General features: G+C 37.3%; 1 protein-coding gene across 1 annotated transcript in view; it reads left to right on the top strand.

Annotated features, from left to right (window-relative positions):
* LOC145669118 (uncharacterized) overlaps positions 1-15871 on the top strand; it is a 104964-nt gene extending 89093 nt beyond the window's left edge. Inside the window, exon 8 of the mRNA XM_081737459.1 lies at positions 15175-15871. Coding sequence (XP_081593585.1) covers positions 15175-15290 — 116 coding nt within the window. The 3' untranslated portion in view covers positions 15291-15871. The remainder of the gene's footprint in view (positions 1-15174) is intronic.
* Positions 15872-16290: the final 419 nt, after the last annotated feature.

A 16290-nucleotide genomic window follows, 5' to 3' on the forward strand; every position in this document is an offset into this window, starting at 1 on the left:
AGTCTGGGAATTGGCGGATTTCGGGATGAATATTGTGATTCCGACGTTACCGCAGATGGGGCCTCCAGTTACGTATGTATTAAACAACTTGACTAGGGTATCTGAAGGAAAGGTCCAGTATTGTTTATAGAACGCGTACGGCAGGCCTTCATATCCTGGCGCGCCCTTTCCTTTTGTTGCCTGGAGGGCCATCCATATTTCCTGAGAAGTTATGGGGCGCATGAGATTACGACCCTCTTCCTCCGTAATCAGTTTGGGAATAAACGACAAAAATTTCGTTGTAACATTGGTGTCAGAAGGTCGGGGTTGAACAAATTTCTAGTAATACTCTCGGAAAACGTTTAGGATCTGAATCGAATCACTAGTGATATCACCATCCGGGGAACGGAAAGCTACTATTGTAACCTGTTTCCGCCGGTGCAACAGACGTGCAACGTCGTAAATAGTGACAGTTTCCTGGGCAAGCTTATATGTGGTCTCATTAATAAAAGAAGGCATGAGTGTGGGAGCCTGGAGATTTTGTAGTCCTAGTTTGAGCTGTTGCACGGTGGGTTTATTCTGTAGTGAGGGGGCCGCACACCATGCCTGACGCAATGCCAGATAGAGGAATTCAAACATCAACTGCCGATCGTGTCGTGTTTCGCGCCCTTTGCCTTGTAAAAACCTAGCGATCTTAGGTTTAAGAAATGTCGTCCACGAAGAGGCGAGATCTGGAAAATATTTTTGCATCCGTTCCCAATAGGAATATTGTTGTGCCAGTTCCTCCCGATAACCGTCGTGTTGAAGTAAGGATGTATTTAACTTCCAGTATCCTCGCCTGCTAAGGGCAGGCAGGGGTTGATATGTTTTTATGTGGAGCTTGATCGCTGCATGATCGGTGAAAGATGGTATAAAAGTCTGTACGTCAATAATAGTGTGAAACAAGTCAGGAGTGACATATATTTTGTCAATCCTGCTTTTCCAATGTGAAGTACAATGGGTATAGATCCTCGGTGAATTGGAAACAATGACTACATCCCTTAAGTGATAATCCCGCAAAATTAAAAATGCCGGACAAGGAGGGGTGGGCGGAATTGAATCTGCGCTGTTTTCAGTGGTATTCCAATCAGCCATGATTACCATACGAGAAATATGAGGAGGCAGGAATTGTTTCAAACTTTGGCCATAAAATTCAGCCCGTTCCTTCTTAGCTGTATAGCCAGAAGGAGAATATAGTCCGACGACCAGGTGCCCCTGTATGACACAATGAATAATACTTCCGTCAGGGGAGAGAGTAAGATTGGTATGACCCAATCCTTTGCTGATAAACATCTCTACTCCAGTGGTGGGTCCTAAATTAGCAAACACATCATAGTCCAGCATATTGTGAAATGAATCAGGTATAAGTTCTTGCACACAAACTACATCCGATTTATGGCATGTGAGAAATTGGTTTAAATATGGTTTTTTATTGCCACTACTTGCACGATTCAAATTTATCGTGAGAAAAGATAAAGAGTTTATCACAGTCATATAGAGGAAAATTTCGTAGTATAACACATCTGTGCAATGTCGAGATCTACTTAAGTTTGTTCTACTAAAATTTAATATGAGTATTAAAACTAAGAATGGAAGCAAAAAATAACTACAACATCCATGGTAGATGTTAATGAATAGGTTCAACGCTGCAGTTAAAATAAAACACATACGTCGACGGTAGATTTAAACACAACTAAAACTCAAGGATTTCCTGTTTCTAGGAGAAGTGATAGCTAGCGCTATTCCACTCTGCACACTTGCACTATTAGAATCGGAGGACACTTGTATTGTACACACGTGACGTGCAGAAAGTACAAAAACAAAACAAAAAGGAGGCAAACACCACACTACTTGGGGTAAGTTCATATTTATTGGCCTTGAAGATCAACACCTTATGTATCTGTGTCGAACACCTGTTTTGGGGGAGTACGTGAATCTTGTTCGCAAGACAGAGAGACTTGGCTGCCGTCCAAGTGAGAAATCAGTTCTTCCTTCCGGGATAATTTTCGTCTTTTTTGTTTAGAAATAACATCGCTAAATTTAATCCCTTGTGTCTCATGCTGGAGAAAATCGCTTTCAAGGGGTTCAAGATTCTCTTCCTGTGTCTCCTGCGGGACCTCCCTATCCTCAACTGGTGATGGGTTGGGTTCAACCTCCATGGCGTGTGAGGTGATATCCTGCTCAACTCGTATGCCGGAGGCCTCCGATGTAGTCGATAAAGGCACTTGTTTACTGGGAAGTTGGGTATCTTCCTTCGCTTTCTCAATCGACTTTATTGTAAGTGCAGGGAACGCCTTTGTGTCTGGTACCGAGGATCGATGCTCAAGATCATCTTCTTGGACACCAGATTTCGTAGAAATGACAGGTGGGGCTAATTTGTAGGATGTCATAGGAGTCACTTTTCCGAGTTCTGTAATGCGAGGAATTGACGGGGAAGTGGTCGGGATTACACTCGCTCTCCCCGGGGTTGAGCCTCGCGTTTCAGTACACAGTTCACTACTTTGTGCGTAGAGCTCTGGCAGCGAAAGCATGTAATCGATTGGCCACTGTATGATACTCCTACTTTATAACCATGGACTAGAAGTCGGGATGTCACATGAGATGTCAGTTTAATTTGTACATGGCGAGTTCTAGTTTCAATACCAGGTGGATAAGGAAGGGCCCATTCCTGATCTTCTATTTTAATCACTGAACCATATGCACTACGAGCCTCACTCAATAAGTTATTCGGTGCCTCGATAGGAAACTCAAACACACGAAGCAGGGTAGTCGGATCTGCGGCGGAAATGATTCGAACTAAACTCACTTCCTAATTTGAATGAGTGAATGGGACTTTACTAGGAGCCTGAGCTGCAAAGTTATCATATTCGTGTTGCGTTTTGAATTTTAGAAAAATACAAAAATTTTCACTATTTAACTGCATGGCACTGATGTGATCAAGAAAACCTGGGAAAGTGGAGTTCGTCCAATGGTAGATTTCCAGGGCGACTGGTCGAACTGCACGGAACTTCTTGTCAAATTCCAGTTTAAATTCAAGATCTTTTTTATTCCATATTCACTTTTGCACTGATACACCGACACTACGCCGAAACGGCAATAATTTAGAGTACGGAGTAATTTATAACTCCTAACTCAGTAGAATTGCTTCGATGTAGAAATGCAAGCAATGAAATACACCTAATGTATATATGGTCCACTATATTATAGACCATAGTACACTGTGTAAGCATCAGAGCACCCGTGTTGTCTCGACGGCGGCTTGATGCGAACTGAGAACACTCGGCCACGAGGGCCAACAGCAGTTTGCTTTAATTCCCGCTATATGTAGGTCATGACTCTTAATGTCCTATTTGTATCGGTCAATAAGATCAGAGGATATCTGAAATTCTTGGAATCTCCCGCACACCAAGGTCTGGGGGGTCGTTAGTTACGCCTCTGGGCCCGTTCCATACACAACAAATTCATTAAGGGGACAATATTGACAAATCTGACAATAATATACGAATATATATATTATTTCTAGTTCCCCTAATAGTACAAAGTTTTTTACAGAAATGGGCCCACGACTCATTATTGTTTTATTTACCTTTAGTGTGCTGTTCTGTTTATGTAATGTAGTGAACCTGTTGATGCTTCACTTATAATTTCATTTTGGTATCGTATATGGAGTAAGACAATTGTGTCTTAAAATGGGAACCCCTTGAACGGCAGGGAACTTCCTTAGGGTGGGGGCAGTGGCCCCACTACTCCCACAAGTTACGACCCGTCCTCGTGACAATTATATTTTCTTAATTGAAAGGTATTGTTTACGTAATTGATTTTGTAATTCTGTTATTTCTTTATTATTATTATTATTATTATTATTATTATTATTATTATTATTATTATTATTATTATTATTATTATTATTATTATTATTATTATTGCAAAGTCGAGATTTGGCTACATATTTTATGTTTTATGAATTTTCTGATTGGATTTCAAGTCTTTTTGTAGAATAATAAACACATTCCACTTCAGCGTGTTTGGAGGAGGGAAATATTATCCTGTTGATTTTCATTGGTTTACTTACACGCTACACCAAGTCTGGATACTACATTTCACCTTTCTATATCTAAAGGACGTACCCTAAAGGTTGTGATGATCATAAGAGAATAAGTGAATAAATGATTAGATCAATGAACTTTGCGTATTAACAACATTTCAAATATCAGGTTGTCAGAAAAGTCATGAAGTATTTCGGTAAAATATGATAAATGATGGTTTTTGGATATACTAGTGTTATTCGGATCATGCAATAGTTTGTCATGAATATCTAAGATGTTGAGCGTTTTGTGTAGTAGTATTGGTCTTTGTTTGGTTTGGTTTTACAGATTTGATCAGAGATGGCGTTGGTCAATGAAAACTTGTCAAAAAAATACCCGCCATGACTCACTCCGACCTACCACCCACAATGAACAACTGACCCACCAAAAGACATCGTCATCAACTCTGACATATAATCCACGTCCTCTTTTCTACCGACTAAAGAGTTTATACTTGTAATAAAATCAGGTTGTCAAATTCTAACTAATCGAAGTTTGAATTTCTACGGTCAATCCCTCAAGCACCGCTCTGTTACAATACTGATGCATCTGGCCTTTACGATATAAAATGGTAAAGTGTTTGTCATGGGCAAACTTACGATGAATTTCAATTAAATTATCATGATTTAATTATTTCCTCGTTGAATTATCGGTACTTCTCAGTGGAAAAGCGGATGAAATTTGAAACTCCCAAATCAAGGTACGTAGACCAACATACAGAAGCTTGCATTACAAATTTTATGTCTATTTTTTCACAACTTAATGGGTTCATTGTCCTGTGCTCTAAGCGCTCCATATAATAAACAAGCTTTTAACAATTATTATAAAGCGCATGGTAAGCATATATGGATATATGATGCGAAGCACTGTATTTTTTTGTTGAGTCGAGTTGAGTTGATTTTGAGTTTAACGTCCCTTTCAGCAGCGAGGCTATATGAGATGTGGATCTACCCCATGCCGTAAACGTCGCAAACATCTAGTGGCCCACTTCGGGTAAACGTCGATCGTCAAGATACAGACGAGACGGTGTCCCACTGCTGGCAGCGTTTCGCCGAGTCGAAACAGATATCTCGCGTCGGGGTTTTGAAGTTCCCACCGCGTCACAGCGAGAAGTTTGTTTTGGTTCGCGCTCCTTCGATTCGTCGCGGAGCATATCGAAGGGACCAACACGAACTATCGCCAGTCATGTGGATGCGATTATTATTATATATTATTTTTTCCTGACGAATTGTTCCTAAAGTGAGGTCAGGGGGTCAAGAATAACCACTGCCTCAACATCATGAAGTGAAAAATCTTGAGTGCGATAATTGTATAAATTTAGATGGCAACTGTCGTCGATCATTAGAAGGTGAGTATGGGAGAACTATGAAATAAAGTAAACATACACGCGTTATTTTGTTATAAAAATATATGGCGAATGCATTTTATCTCATCCCAAAAAGTTGTCGTCTCACATATACAGTTGAAAGAGCACTCTGACTGACCAGATTAAAACGATCTCAACGATTTATTCCTTTACAAGCGATGTCTCCCTCATCGTCTCCTTGGTGAAGTCGGAAAAACACCGGCCCAGTAATCATAAGATTGCTGCTTCAAGACTCCTCTGGGGTAATTTTCTGGTACTTTTTAGTGCTTTAGACTCACCTTAATGTAATCAAATCATACATATAGGCGATTTAACACATTTTGAGGGAGTAATTTTGTGGTTCATTGGCGTTTTGTTGCGTCAGAAGATGCTGTCTACAATGCACTGAACAGAGAGGTTCGTTAAATGAATTAATTTAAAAAATAATCCAGTTCCCTGAAACACCAGATTCCAATCAATATAAGTATCTCTCGAATGCCGTGCCGTGAAAAATCAGGGCTCGAGGCGAGAGCATATTGCAGCGCCTCCGTACATATGAGTTGTCAATTTAAAGTTGACTTCTCTGGACTATTCTTTCTGCATAATAATTTACTGTTTTATCACGACTGAAATCAGAAAGTTTCAGCATTATTACACTGGAATCGTAAAAGCTAGTAATTACTGAATTCACTACAGCTCCATTTTTCCTTCTCCCAGAACAGTGTTGTCTCAGAGTAGTGGCTTAAGCGTTAGTTTCATGATGTTGGGGTCGCGAGATCGATTCCGAGTGTGGCAATTCAGTAAATTATAACAAACTACAAAACTGATATTTCTGATGTATACTAACATGAAAAATATTCAACTTCTCTGGGTCTAAGAGTTGAGACAACTTCCTTTACAGGTGAAACGCCAATAACGCAAAATTACGTCATCTGTATCATCTTCGTAACTGTCTGGTAAATAACGTTTTTGGATAAGAATTGATGAACACATAAGGGCTAAATACGTCCTTACTGCTGTAGTATGGGCCAAAACTGAGTTCCAAGGAATTGGTCGAAGCTGTGCACAAATTGCTAATAGTGATCAAACTTATAATAGGAATCGCTAGTCACGAGAATGATCCTATTTCAGATTTCACCTCTCCTTTCTACTTAGAAGAAGGGCGAAACAAAATGCATGACTCTCATCAGCTAACAAATCTTAATATTCCATTTCTTGTCATAAAATGATAATTCATGTCATAAAATAATAATAATAATAATAATAATAATAATAATAATAATAATAAAGGAATAACATAATTACATTACCAATTACATAAACATTATCTTCTCATTCAGAAAATTAATAATTACCACGACGGGATTTGAACCCAAGTAGCTGCAATGGAAGTTTCTTGCTTCAACAATTTCTTTTAAACAAATCGCCTTAACCGGAGTATTGTTCCCCCATGGCACCTTGTCTCCTTTCGACGCATTCCAAACACTACAGGAACACGAACACAGAAATACTGAAGACAATTAAAATTCCGAACTTGCTCTTCAGAAGAATTCGAACCCCTAGTGGATTGTGTCTCATGGTCAGCAGCCTCATGATCATGTGGCCTCAATTTGTCAGAAACTCCTCATATGAATATAAGAAAATAAACTAGTAGTTATGGAACATAAACATAGAACTGTCTATTATTTCTACACGTGCTGATACATCTTAAAGAATGTGAAAATAATTTCTGACGTCTTTTCTTCTTTGGAAATTAGAAGTTATATTAAAGACGAAGTGTAATGTAAGTCGAGACCATTCCTGCAATTCATGACCAGCGCCGTGACTTAGATTCTTTTCTGGGGGGAACTTTGGCGTGGGAGACCCGGGTTCAATTGCCGGCGGGAACTCATGTGGTTAGGATTTCACGTTAATCAGTAGGTCCACATATCATATAGCCTCGCTGCTGAACGGGAAGTTAAACTCAAAATCAACTCAACTTTTTTCTGGGGGGTAAGCATTAATAAGCTTATTTGGGTCCCTAGAAAAAGTTGATTGGGCCCCCCTCCCTCCAAGTTTCTCTTAATCTTTATGGGCCCACCGGAGCCTGTGGTCTCTCCCGCACGGCAAGGTCTGGTTAGTTACTCCCTGGGCCCATAACATACACGGCAAAATTATTAAGGGGACAATATTGATAAATCTCAAAGCCATACGAATAAATATTACCCAAATGGGTCCACGACTCATTTCTGTTCTATTTACCTTCTGTGTGCTGTTTTGTTTATGTAATGTAGCGACCCGAGTTGATGCTTCATTTCTAATTTCATGTTCCTATCGTATATGGAGTAAGAAACTTTTGTCTGGAAATGGGCACCTTTGAACGGCGGGGAGCTTCTCTGGAGGGGGGGGGGCAGTTGCCCCCACAAGTTAGGGCTCTGCCGATGACATAGGCTCAACTGAAGAATATTTCGTGATACTTTCTTCATTGAGCAACGTTTGAGCAGATAACTTGTTTTTGAGTTAAACAAGGAAATCTCGAGTAAGTCATTAAGACACGAACACAAGTTGCTTATATTTTCCTTATTTATATTTTTATTTATATTTTGTTTATATATTTTTTGATATATTTGAGTATTTTGTTTATATTTTTTCCATGAAACGATTTTAACTAGGTGTTAGCTTGGGTGGAAGTTTTAATGGCGCGTTGGATGAGTGTTTAGCGTATTGAACTTCTATTTGGTGGATCCGGGTTCGAGTTCCGGCCGGGCTGAAGCTTTTTCAAGTTTTCTTGTTTCAATTTCAATTTCAATGCATACTCAGTGTGATAAGGAAGATCTTCTCTCCTCCAGAAAGAAGAAGATGTTGGAATGAGGAGAATTGGAGAAGGTGTTTCAATGGAGAAGGTCTTCAATCATTTACAAAGTTATTTCCAGCGTTCTAGATTTGATATTTTCGTCTACTTTCAAGCACTTTCTGATTCATATGTGATCAGTGTTTTTATTTCTTTGAATATACAGTATATAATCAAAAATACAATACATACACAGCAATATTGAGATTAACATATGATGTTCATTGGACAACACGCTCTGAACCAGAGAGATTGATCTTAGAATGGAGAACTGTTTCGTTAGTTACCTACTTCACAATTTTACTCGCATAAACACCTGCATCAGGACTACTAACTGCTGTCACTGCCGAGAAAAGTTACGTGTAAGTTGGGTTGCATCTTTCTAGGCGTTCTAACAACTGCAGAAGACCTGGACCCCAAGCAATGGAATTAGAGCTCTTAGGGAGGAGATACTTTTGTGGTTGGGTGTACATATATTAACAGCTTTACAGGACACTATCGACAACTCACACAGAGGGCCCTTATCTATAAGTGTAAACTTCTCGGGGAATTATCTCAATCATCTGCACCATTATCATTTTGTTGTGGAAAGTGTAATGCGTATAATTTACATGCCACTTAGGAATACAGAAATCCATTTGTTTGTAGCTATTGCCCCAGGCCGCACTCCACTCGCGCATGTATAAACATGCAACCACCGAAGTATCCAATTTATACTGATCAGCACCCTGCAGTGTTGCCAATTCGAGGGAAAAGTCGCTAAATCTGGAGGATTTGACCTCCACGATAGCAACAAAAAATAATCTTTCCGATTGGAGACTTTTTCGGTGAATTTTAAATAAGGATTTACGTACTTACTTACAAATTTAGCTACTTTTTGCTGCAAACAATCTGTTCATCTGTAGAGAAGCATTATTAGTTCAAAACAATTTTTATGTTCTTTTCTTTCTTTTTGTTTTAATCAGCGCAAGTGATGAAGAGTTTGGGATTGCAGCGTACCCTCTCCCCCACAGTCCTGCATTGTTATCCGTTAGCATTGCCCTCTAACGGAGACCAATTACAAACTTGATTGTAATTGTCCTTTAGTTTGCAGAGCTTCCGTTGTGAGACACAAGCAATACAGCATTACCGATACCAACGAGGTTAGTTATAGATACGTGAATAAAAGCGAAGTGGGTGTTTGTTATATTTGTCCTTTGTGATCTTTTAATTATTATGTACTTATTCTTTTTTTAATGGCTAATGTAAGTACTGTAGTGTTAATTATTTTGGAACTATTATGATTCCAAAATATGAACAAAAGTACCCGAAACAATGTGAAATGATTTCTGAATTCAAGGATTGGTTGCGCCCTGTTGACAAAGATGTGAGTAGAACACATTGTTTAGTTTTCATCTACAACTTTAAAACAATGCTTATAGACAACGGACTTCACGAATAACTTTTTTAAACCGACTTTTCACCCAAAATTAGAGTCATTTCGCCTGTCGTTTAGCGACTATCTGTGTTAACATTTTGGCAACACTGACACCCTGGTCACAGTTACAGCTGTAAGGGGTAAGTCATCAAGCCAATAAAACACACCCTGAACTCGTTCCACTGACCACCACTGAAACATCCAAAATAGTGATGCGCGATTGCGAGAGGTTCTAACCAGGGTGCGAATTACCGGGGGGGATGAGGGGGATTTCCCCCCTCAATCACATTGTGTTCCCCCCCAAAGAAGTCAGCTGAAGTATCCCCACCGGGGATGCTCGCTTTCCCCCTCAAACTATGCTTAGTATAACTCCAAATTTCACTGATTTTTGTTATTTCTTGTAAATGTAATCTTCTAGCTGTATTTCGAAATGATCGATGTAAACTGTTCAGTTTTGGTCATTTCTACTTACCACCTAATTACCCACTATTTTCAACGTTGTTTAGTAGAACTATATTATTATGACTACGGTTTTTACTTGCAACTGTACCTTCGTACCCTTCAGTTCATCATCGTTTGTGAATTTGAATGTACTAATTGCGTATAACAAAGCCACATATAGATTTATAAATGTTCTTAGCGGTTGGCCAAGAAGAAGTAAACAAATAGCTTCTTCTACCATACTTGGCGAAGTTGGGATATGTCATATTCATCCTCTATATTTGTATCGATTATCATCTTATTTTAATTTTTGTTATAACATGTTATTTCATTTTCCATGTGTACTCTTTGTTAGCACATGGTCTTCATTCCCTAGTAGGTTGTGTGTATGCAACTCAAAAGTTGCATTTAATTTGTGATAATTAGCATAGTAATCACTGCTTTTACAGTTTACGGAAATGAACTTTTGAAACTGTACTCAAAATCTGAGATATAGGTATTCTCTCGTAAGTATATGTTAACGTACACGCTGGGGGATACGCTCCTAGTGAGCAGACATGTTAATGAAGGTGATTTTTAGGTGAATAAGCGAATAATTCAAGATTTGTTTCAGCATTTGTTAATACGACTGGTTCTCCGTGTCATTGTCCGTGTCTGTATAAGCATTTCAACTGGAGCGGGATTTTTTTTTAAAGTTAACCCTTCATTTTTCTACCTTTTCTCTGTACAGTTTGCTGTCCACGCAATTAATGTAATGCACATAAAAGATATATCAATCAATAACGAATAATTGAACTTTCGAATGTTTAGTTTTAACGGCCTTTCCAGCAGCAAGGCTATGTGAGGCGTAGATCTACAGCTTGATATGGTGTAGTCGCTACCGCTCTTACCTTTGGTGCAAGCAATCCCGGGTTCGATTCCCAGTGGGGCCATTTGGTCGAAAAGGTGTAATAGCTTTTTCAGGGCAGCCATTTTGAAAGGTTTTTCCTTAGTTTTCCTCACTCACATGCTGAGATGATACCTAACCCACAGGTCCCAGGTCGCTTTCTTCCCGCACACATCCTTTATTTCTTCCTCTTTCCCCAGATTGTGTGCTCGCGGTGGGACGTCATCCGCCATACGTGACGGGCTTATGATCACAGGTACCGCTAATGCATTAGCCAGGGAGATCTGTAATTGACTGAAAATGCGATTTTAGCTTTTATGAATTTCGGGTGTCCAGACCCTGAGCCCACCCTGGTTACTCCATTGGGTAATGCCCATAAATCTGTTTAAATATATCTTATTCAGGGCTAAATGCAGAGCTTTTGGGAAGTTAGGTTTCTAAACATGTCATTAGAATACTTGCTTTAAGATAAATTTAAAAGAAATATTGGAACGTCGGGATCGTAAATGAAATATATACAAAATGATATTCGATGATACTAATGGGAAGGCTTGAGCCAGGTCAGTCCTTCCCGGCTACGCCACTGACAGTAGGCCTACAGCTACTATAGCATCGGTCAGGGATGCCCGCTATTTTTTTTTTCCAAGGGGGTAAAACGACGCCGCAAACAAAGTCGCGATATAAAAGACTGACACAGAAGTGAAGTCGCTAACACACCTTGAATCACATAATATATTATGTAAAACATCAATTATTTATGCGCATTGCACACCTACAGTGAATATATTAAATACATAGTATTGAGTAAGTAAATCTTACGAGTCTTGATATTTATTTAGAAGAACTGAACCTGTTTTGAAAATTCGGTTGGGACAAGTGCCCCTTTGCTCCCCGTTGCGAGCGGTCATGGCCTCGGAATTGACCGACAAGCATAAAGTATGTGAAATTTGAAATATTACTAGCCACTAGTTCACCCGTTAATAATGTATAAATCGCTGTAATTATACAACACCAATAAACAATAAAATCCAACTTTTAACTTACATATAATTACTTCCTTTGTAGAATCATATTCTTCAAACGCAGGATACATGGCACTACACACAGTGCCGTAACAAAACTCTTCGGGGCTCCGGTGCAAGAGGATGTTTAGGCTCCCCAAAACATAAGAATGTTTCGAAAGTTACCAGTAATCTAGATTTTCACAATCATTATTTCTCACATATAAGAAATGTCCCTATAGGCTTGAGTTGCTGCCCTCCCCCTCCCCAAAAATGATGGCGATGGAATGAATGGTTTAGGAGTCCATAAAGGACAGACAGATACATAAGCCCCCCAAAAAATCCTGGCTACGCCACTGAATAGAGATGCACTATGCCCTACCAGAAACCTTCTCGGGAGTGTACTGAACAACTTACTGAAGTTTCATAGCGATCGGGTGGTTATAAGTGAGGTCCCTCCCCCAAACAAATTATTTCTACGCCACTGAGGATACATTTAATATGCCAAAAACCTTCCTGGGTGCGCACTCAATAACTTCCCAAAGTTTCATGGCAATCGAATGGTTTAGGATTCCATAAAGAACAGACACACACACATATATACACATATATTTCCATTCTTATAGACTAGCAGAAATGCCCGCCCTTCGTACATCTAGTTTAGAACCTCTCCCTTAAAACTTCGATTGTCCAGTACGAGAATAGATGCCACATCTAAACTAAACATTTCGTTAGAAACATCTCGGTCAGAAACTCTCGGTAAGAACATCTCGCTAAGAACCTCTCGGTAAAAACATCTCGTTAAGAACCTCTCATTAAGGAAATCACAATCGAATTGTCTCGAGAGGTTCAAACAATCGAAACGTTTCGATTGTAACATCTCGCAATCGCGCATCTCTAATCCAAAACTTTCACCAAGCTTACTATAAACGATCCAGTCACCGTCAGCATCTTGCTCGAGTTTGTTATCTCACCCTCCAAAATATCCATCCTTTTCAATGACAAGACTTTCTTAAACATAATATACAAGCTTCTAAGTTTACATTTCATGTCTGTAAGGGAAAGATCTTACCAACTTATTTCTCTTTTTTACGAGTCTGGTGGTCTGAGACTAATGTTAGGCTAAAGAGCAAGAATATTTGCATATTCACATATGCATCTTTAGAAATAATTGGTAGAATATCAAAATTTTAAAAATGCCTTAAGGGATAACAACAACGAATCACGGAAACATTCGCTCATGATGTTCAGTGTTGTTGGGAGAATTGCTGTCAACAGATGTCTTAGCTTCAGGGGGTGGTCATTTTTGGAGGGAAAAGGAGTAGTTGTCCCCATTAGGTTGCGTAATATTTATATTAATAAAAAGAAGTGTGAAACTCTTGTGTTGGTGGAAAACCTTTCCCTCCCCCAAAGCAAACTGTGAAATGATGCTGCTGCTTGCATTAATACAAAGGTACCTGATTGGGTGGCGTTTGGTCACACCGGCTTTAAATTTTCTTTTTTTCTTTCGTATTTAGCTTAAACAGTAAACTAAATATGACCTTCTATTAATAAAGTAGTCTCGACTACTTTGTGAATTGTATAAACTCAAAACCTACATAACAAAAACAGCATTTTTTTATTAGTATAATAAAAACAGCTTATTTCCTTCAAAACATTATTAACAATATGTTTGTTCTACTTAAATATTATTGCAATAGAATAATATGCACAATTGTACTAAACTAAACTAATACCTAATAAATACAATTTAGTTTTAGAATGAATGATCGTTTTAGTTGTACTTTAGCTTGTAATAAACCAAATTTTGCCATATAAAAAAAGCAACTTAAGAACTAGTCAAGTCTCATCGATCAAATCTTAAGTTCTCATTACTACGCAAATAACTAATGTAGAAACCTGAGATTTTTCAAGTGTGACCATCTTGAGATATTTCAGGTTGAACATAGTAGATTTTAAAAATATCGCAATGTTTGAAGACTCATAACGAGAAAAAGTCATGAGGTTCTTAGGTATCAAAGTTTTTTTTTTTAGGAAGTAGCATCCCCAAAGGTTGTATCTATAAAAATTACGACGAGTCTTGTTGTTTTCTTTAATTCTTTTAAATTTAAGAAATTACCATTTGCGTTATTCAAACTTTAAATTTCAACATTTTAAAGACATTAGTAGTGTAGTAGGCTTAAATATGCATCGGACATAAAATGTACACTTAATTCTCTTTCTTTTTCTTCTTTTTTTTTGGAACCAATGTTTTTAAAATAACAGAGCTACAGAGTTTATCACGAATGTTTGTAAAGTACAAAATAAGGTTAGGCTCCAAATAAAAATTGCTGTGCCGTTCAAATAAGAAATGAACATAAAAAGAATGAATACTAGTTTTCTACTCTCTAAATATAGTATAATTTTGTGTACAAAAATTTAAAAATATTAAAACTTGTCAGCAAAAATCATTGATTGATTTGATATGGATTTAGTAGCAGGTTATGTGCATTAGTGAAATATCAAAAGCGAGCAAATTTTGTGAGAGCCCGATGCAGGGGTGAAATGTACTGATGATTGAACGTATTGAAATAGACTAATGTTTGAACGCGTGTTTATGTGAATGTATGGAACTATATATATATAATTATTATTATTATTAAATTACGAAACGTGTCATCCTACGACGAAAAGATAGTAGCAAATTGTGTGAGAAACAACTTCGACAAATAATAAATTAACTGTTGAATATCTAAATACTTTGGCACGATTGTTCCTCTGCTAAGATGGTGACAGAATAGTGTTGTTGCAATAATACAAATTGATATTGTTCATAAGATTATTTCATAAAGGGTAATTCCACTTTTCATAAAATAAAATAGTGATATGAAAGTTGGTTACTACTAATGATCAATAGTTAATGACTACTAATGATGTGATCTTTAACCACAAAATCTATAATTGTTTTTCTTAGCTATATCTTAATAATTAATGTTGTTTTTCTATTCTGAGAAAACCCAAAGTGCAGAAATAAAATACTTCTTAGTTGTATTTAAGTGCAAACGTAAAGATCAATATTATAAAATTTAGAATAATTCTTTTCCTTTGCTGTGTTTATTAAACGAATATTTTATTCCACAATGAATGCATATGAAATATTTTTCTTGTTTAGGTCGTCTTCCTGGTCCTATTGTGGTATGGTTTATGTCTGACAATAGACAAAATGAAGCTGTCACCCTACCGGAGACTGGATTTCAGGTCAACTACGAACAATTAACGAGCTGCTGACTGAAAAGAGAAACTGGGAAAATCTGAGAAACTTTATTACACTTAAGTGATCTTACTTCTGTTTGAAGTTCATTTCCTAAAATCATATTTGTTATCGAGCATAAGAATATATACTTTTCAATTACTCTAACTGTGAATTACATGTTATTTTTATGTATTAATGTCTCTCTGTTAAGATTTATTGCTTTGATTCTCTTGCTAAACAATATATATTCAGTCATGACAATGTTCACTTACGTATTCAATTCCATGCTTTTATATATATTAAAATTTAACTTATTACTTATTTATAATGTATAATAAAGTAAAAGGTTTATGTGTAAGGAAAGGTTTTCACAATTTAAATTTCAATTAAATTATTTTTTTGAAAAAGTAAATGTGCTGTAAATGAACATGTAAATAAATAATTTTAAAATGTTTCTCATTTATTTGTCAATTGTTAAATTTCCAGCCAGGCTTACAGATTTTCTAGAAACCATAATTGCATGTCTGTATCAGATACGAGAATGAATATTACATATTTTATAATTCTTCTAAAGGGATAAACTGTTATTTTAGTGAGAGGAATGCACACTGCACTGTTACATAAAACCTGCTTTACATTACTACTGTACAAACTGTCATAAAATATAAAACTAATGACAAAATAAGATTTATCCCCTATCTTCTTTGTTTACTACATTAAACATTAATACTCTACCTGAAATAGACTGAACACATCTTTTTTCACGCAAACCTCTTTTAAAGTAACAACTTTTAACTTTATTTATTTACTCCATCAAGGTTGTCGTTTTCTTGGCATTTAGAAGGAATTATATCATACCGGAGGTCTATGTCCGAACCACCAAATTCATTTCCATTATTTTTGTTTTATTCATTTTCATTTTCGGCGGCATTATTTTTTCTTGGTGTTTATACTATAACATATGTTTGCTTATTCAATTTTTTTCATATTTAAAGTGGTGTTATTATTATCTTAGTCACCATCGGCACTTACATT

Source organism: Thermobia domestica, chromosome 13, assembly GCF_964235325.1.
Source record: "Thermobia domestica chromosome 13, izTheDome1.hap1.1, whole genome shotgun sequence".
Classification (NCBI taxonomy): Eukaryota; Metazoa; Arthropoda; class Insecta; order Zygentoma; family Lepismatidae; genus Thermobia; species Thermobia domestica.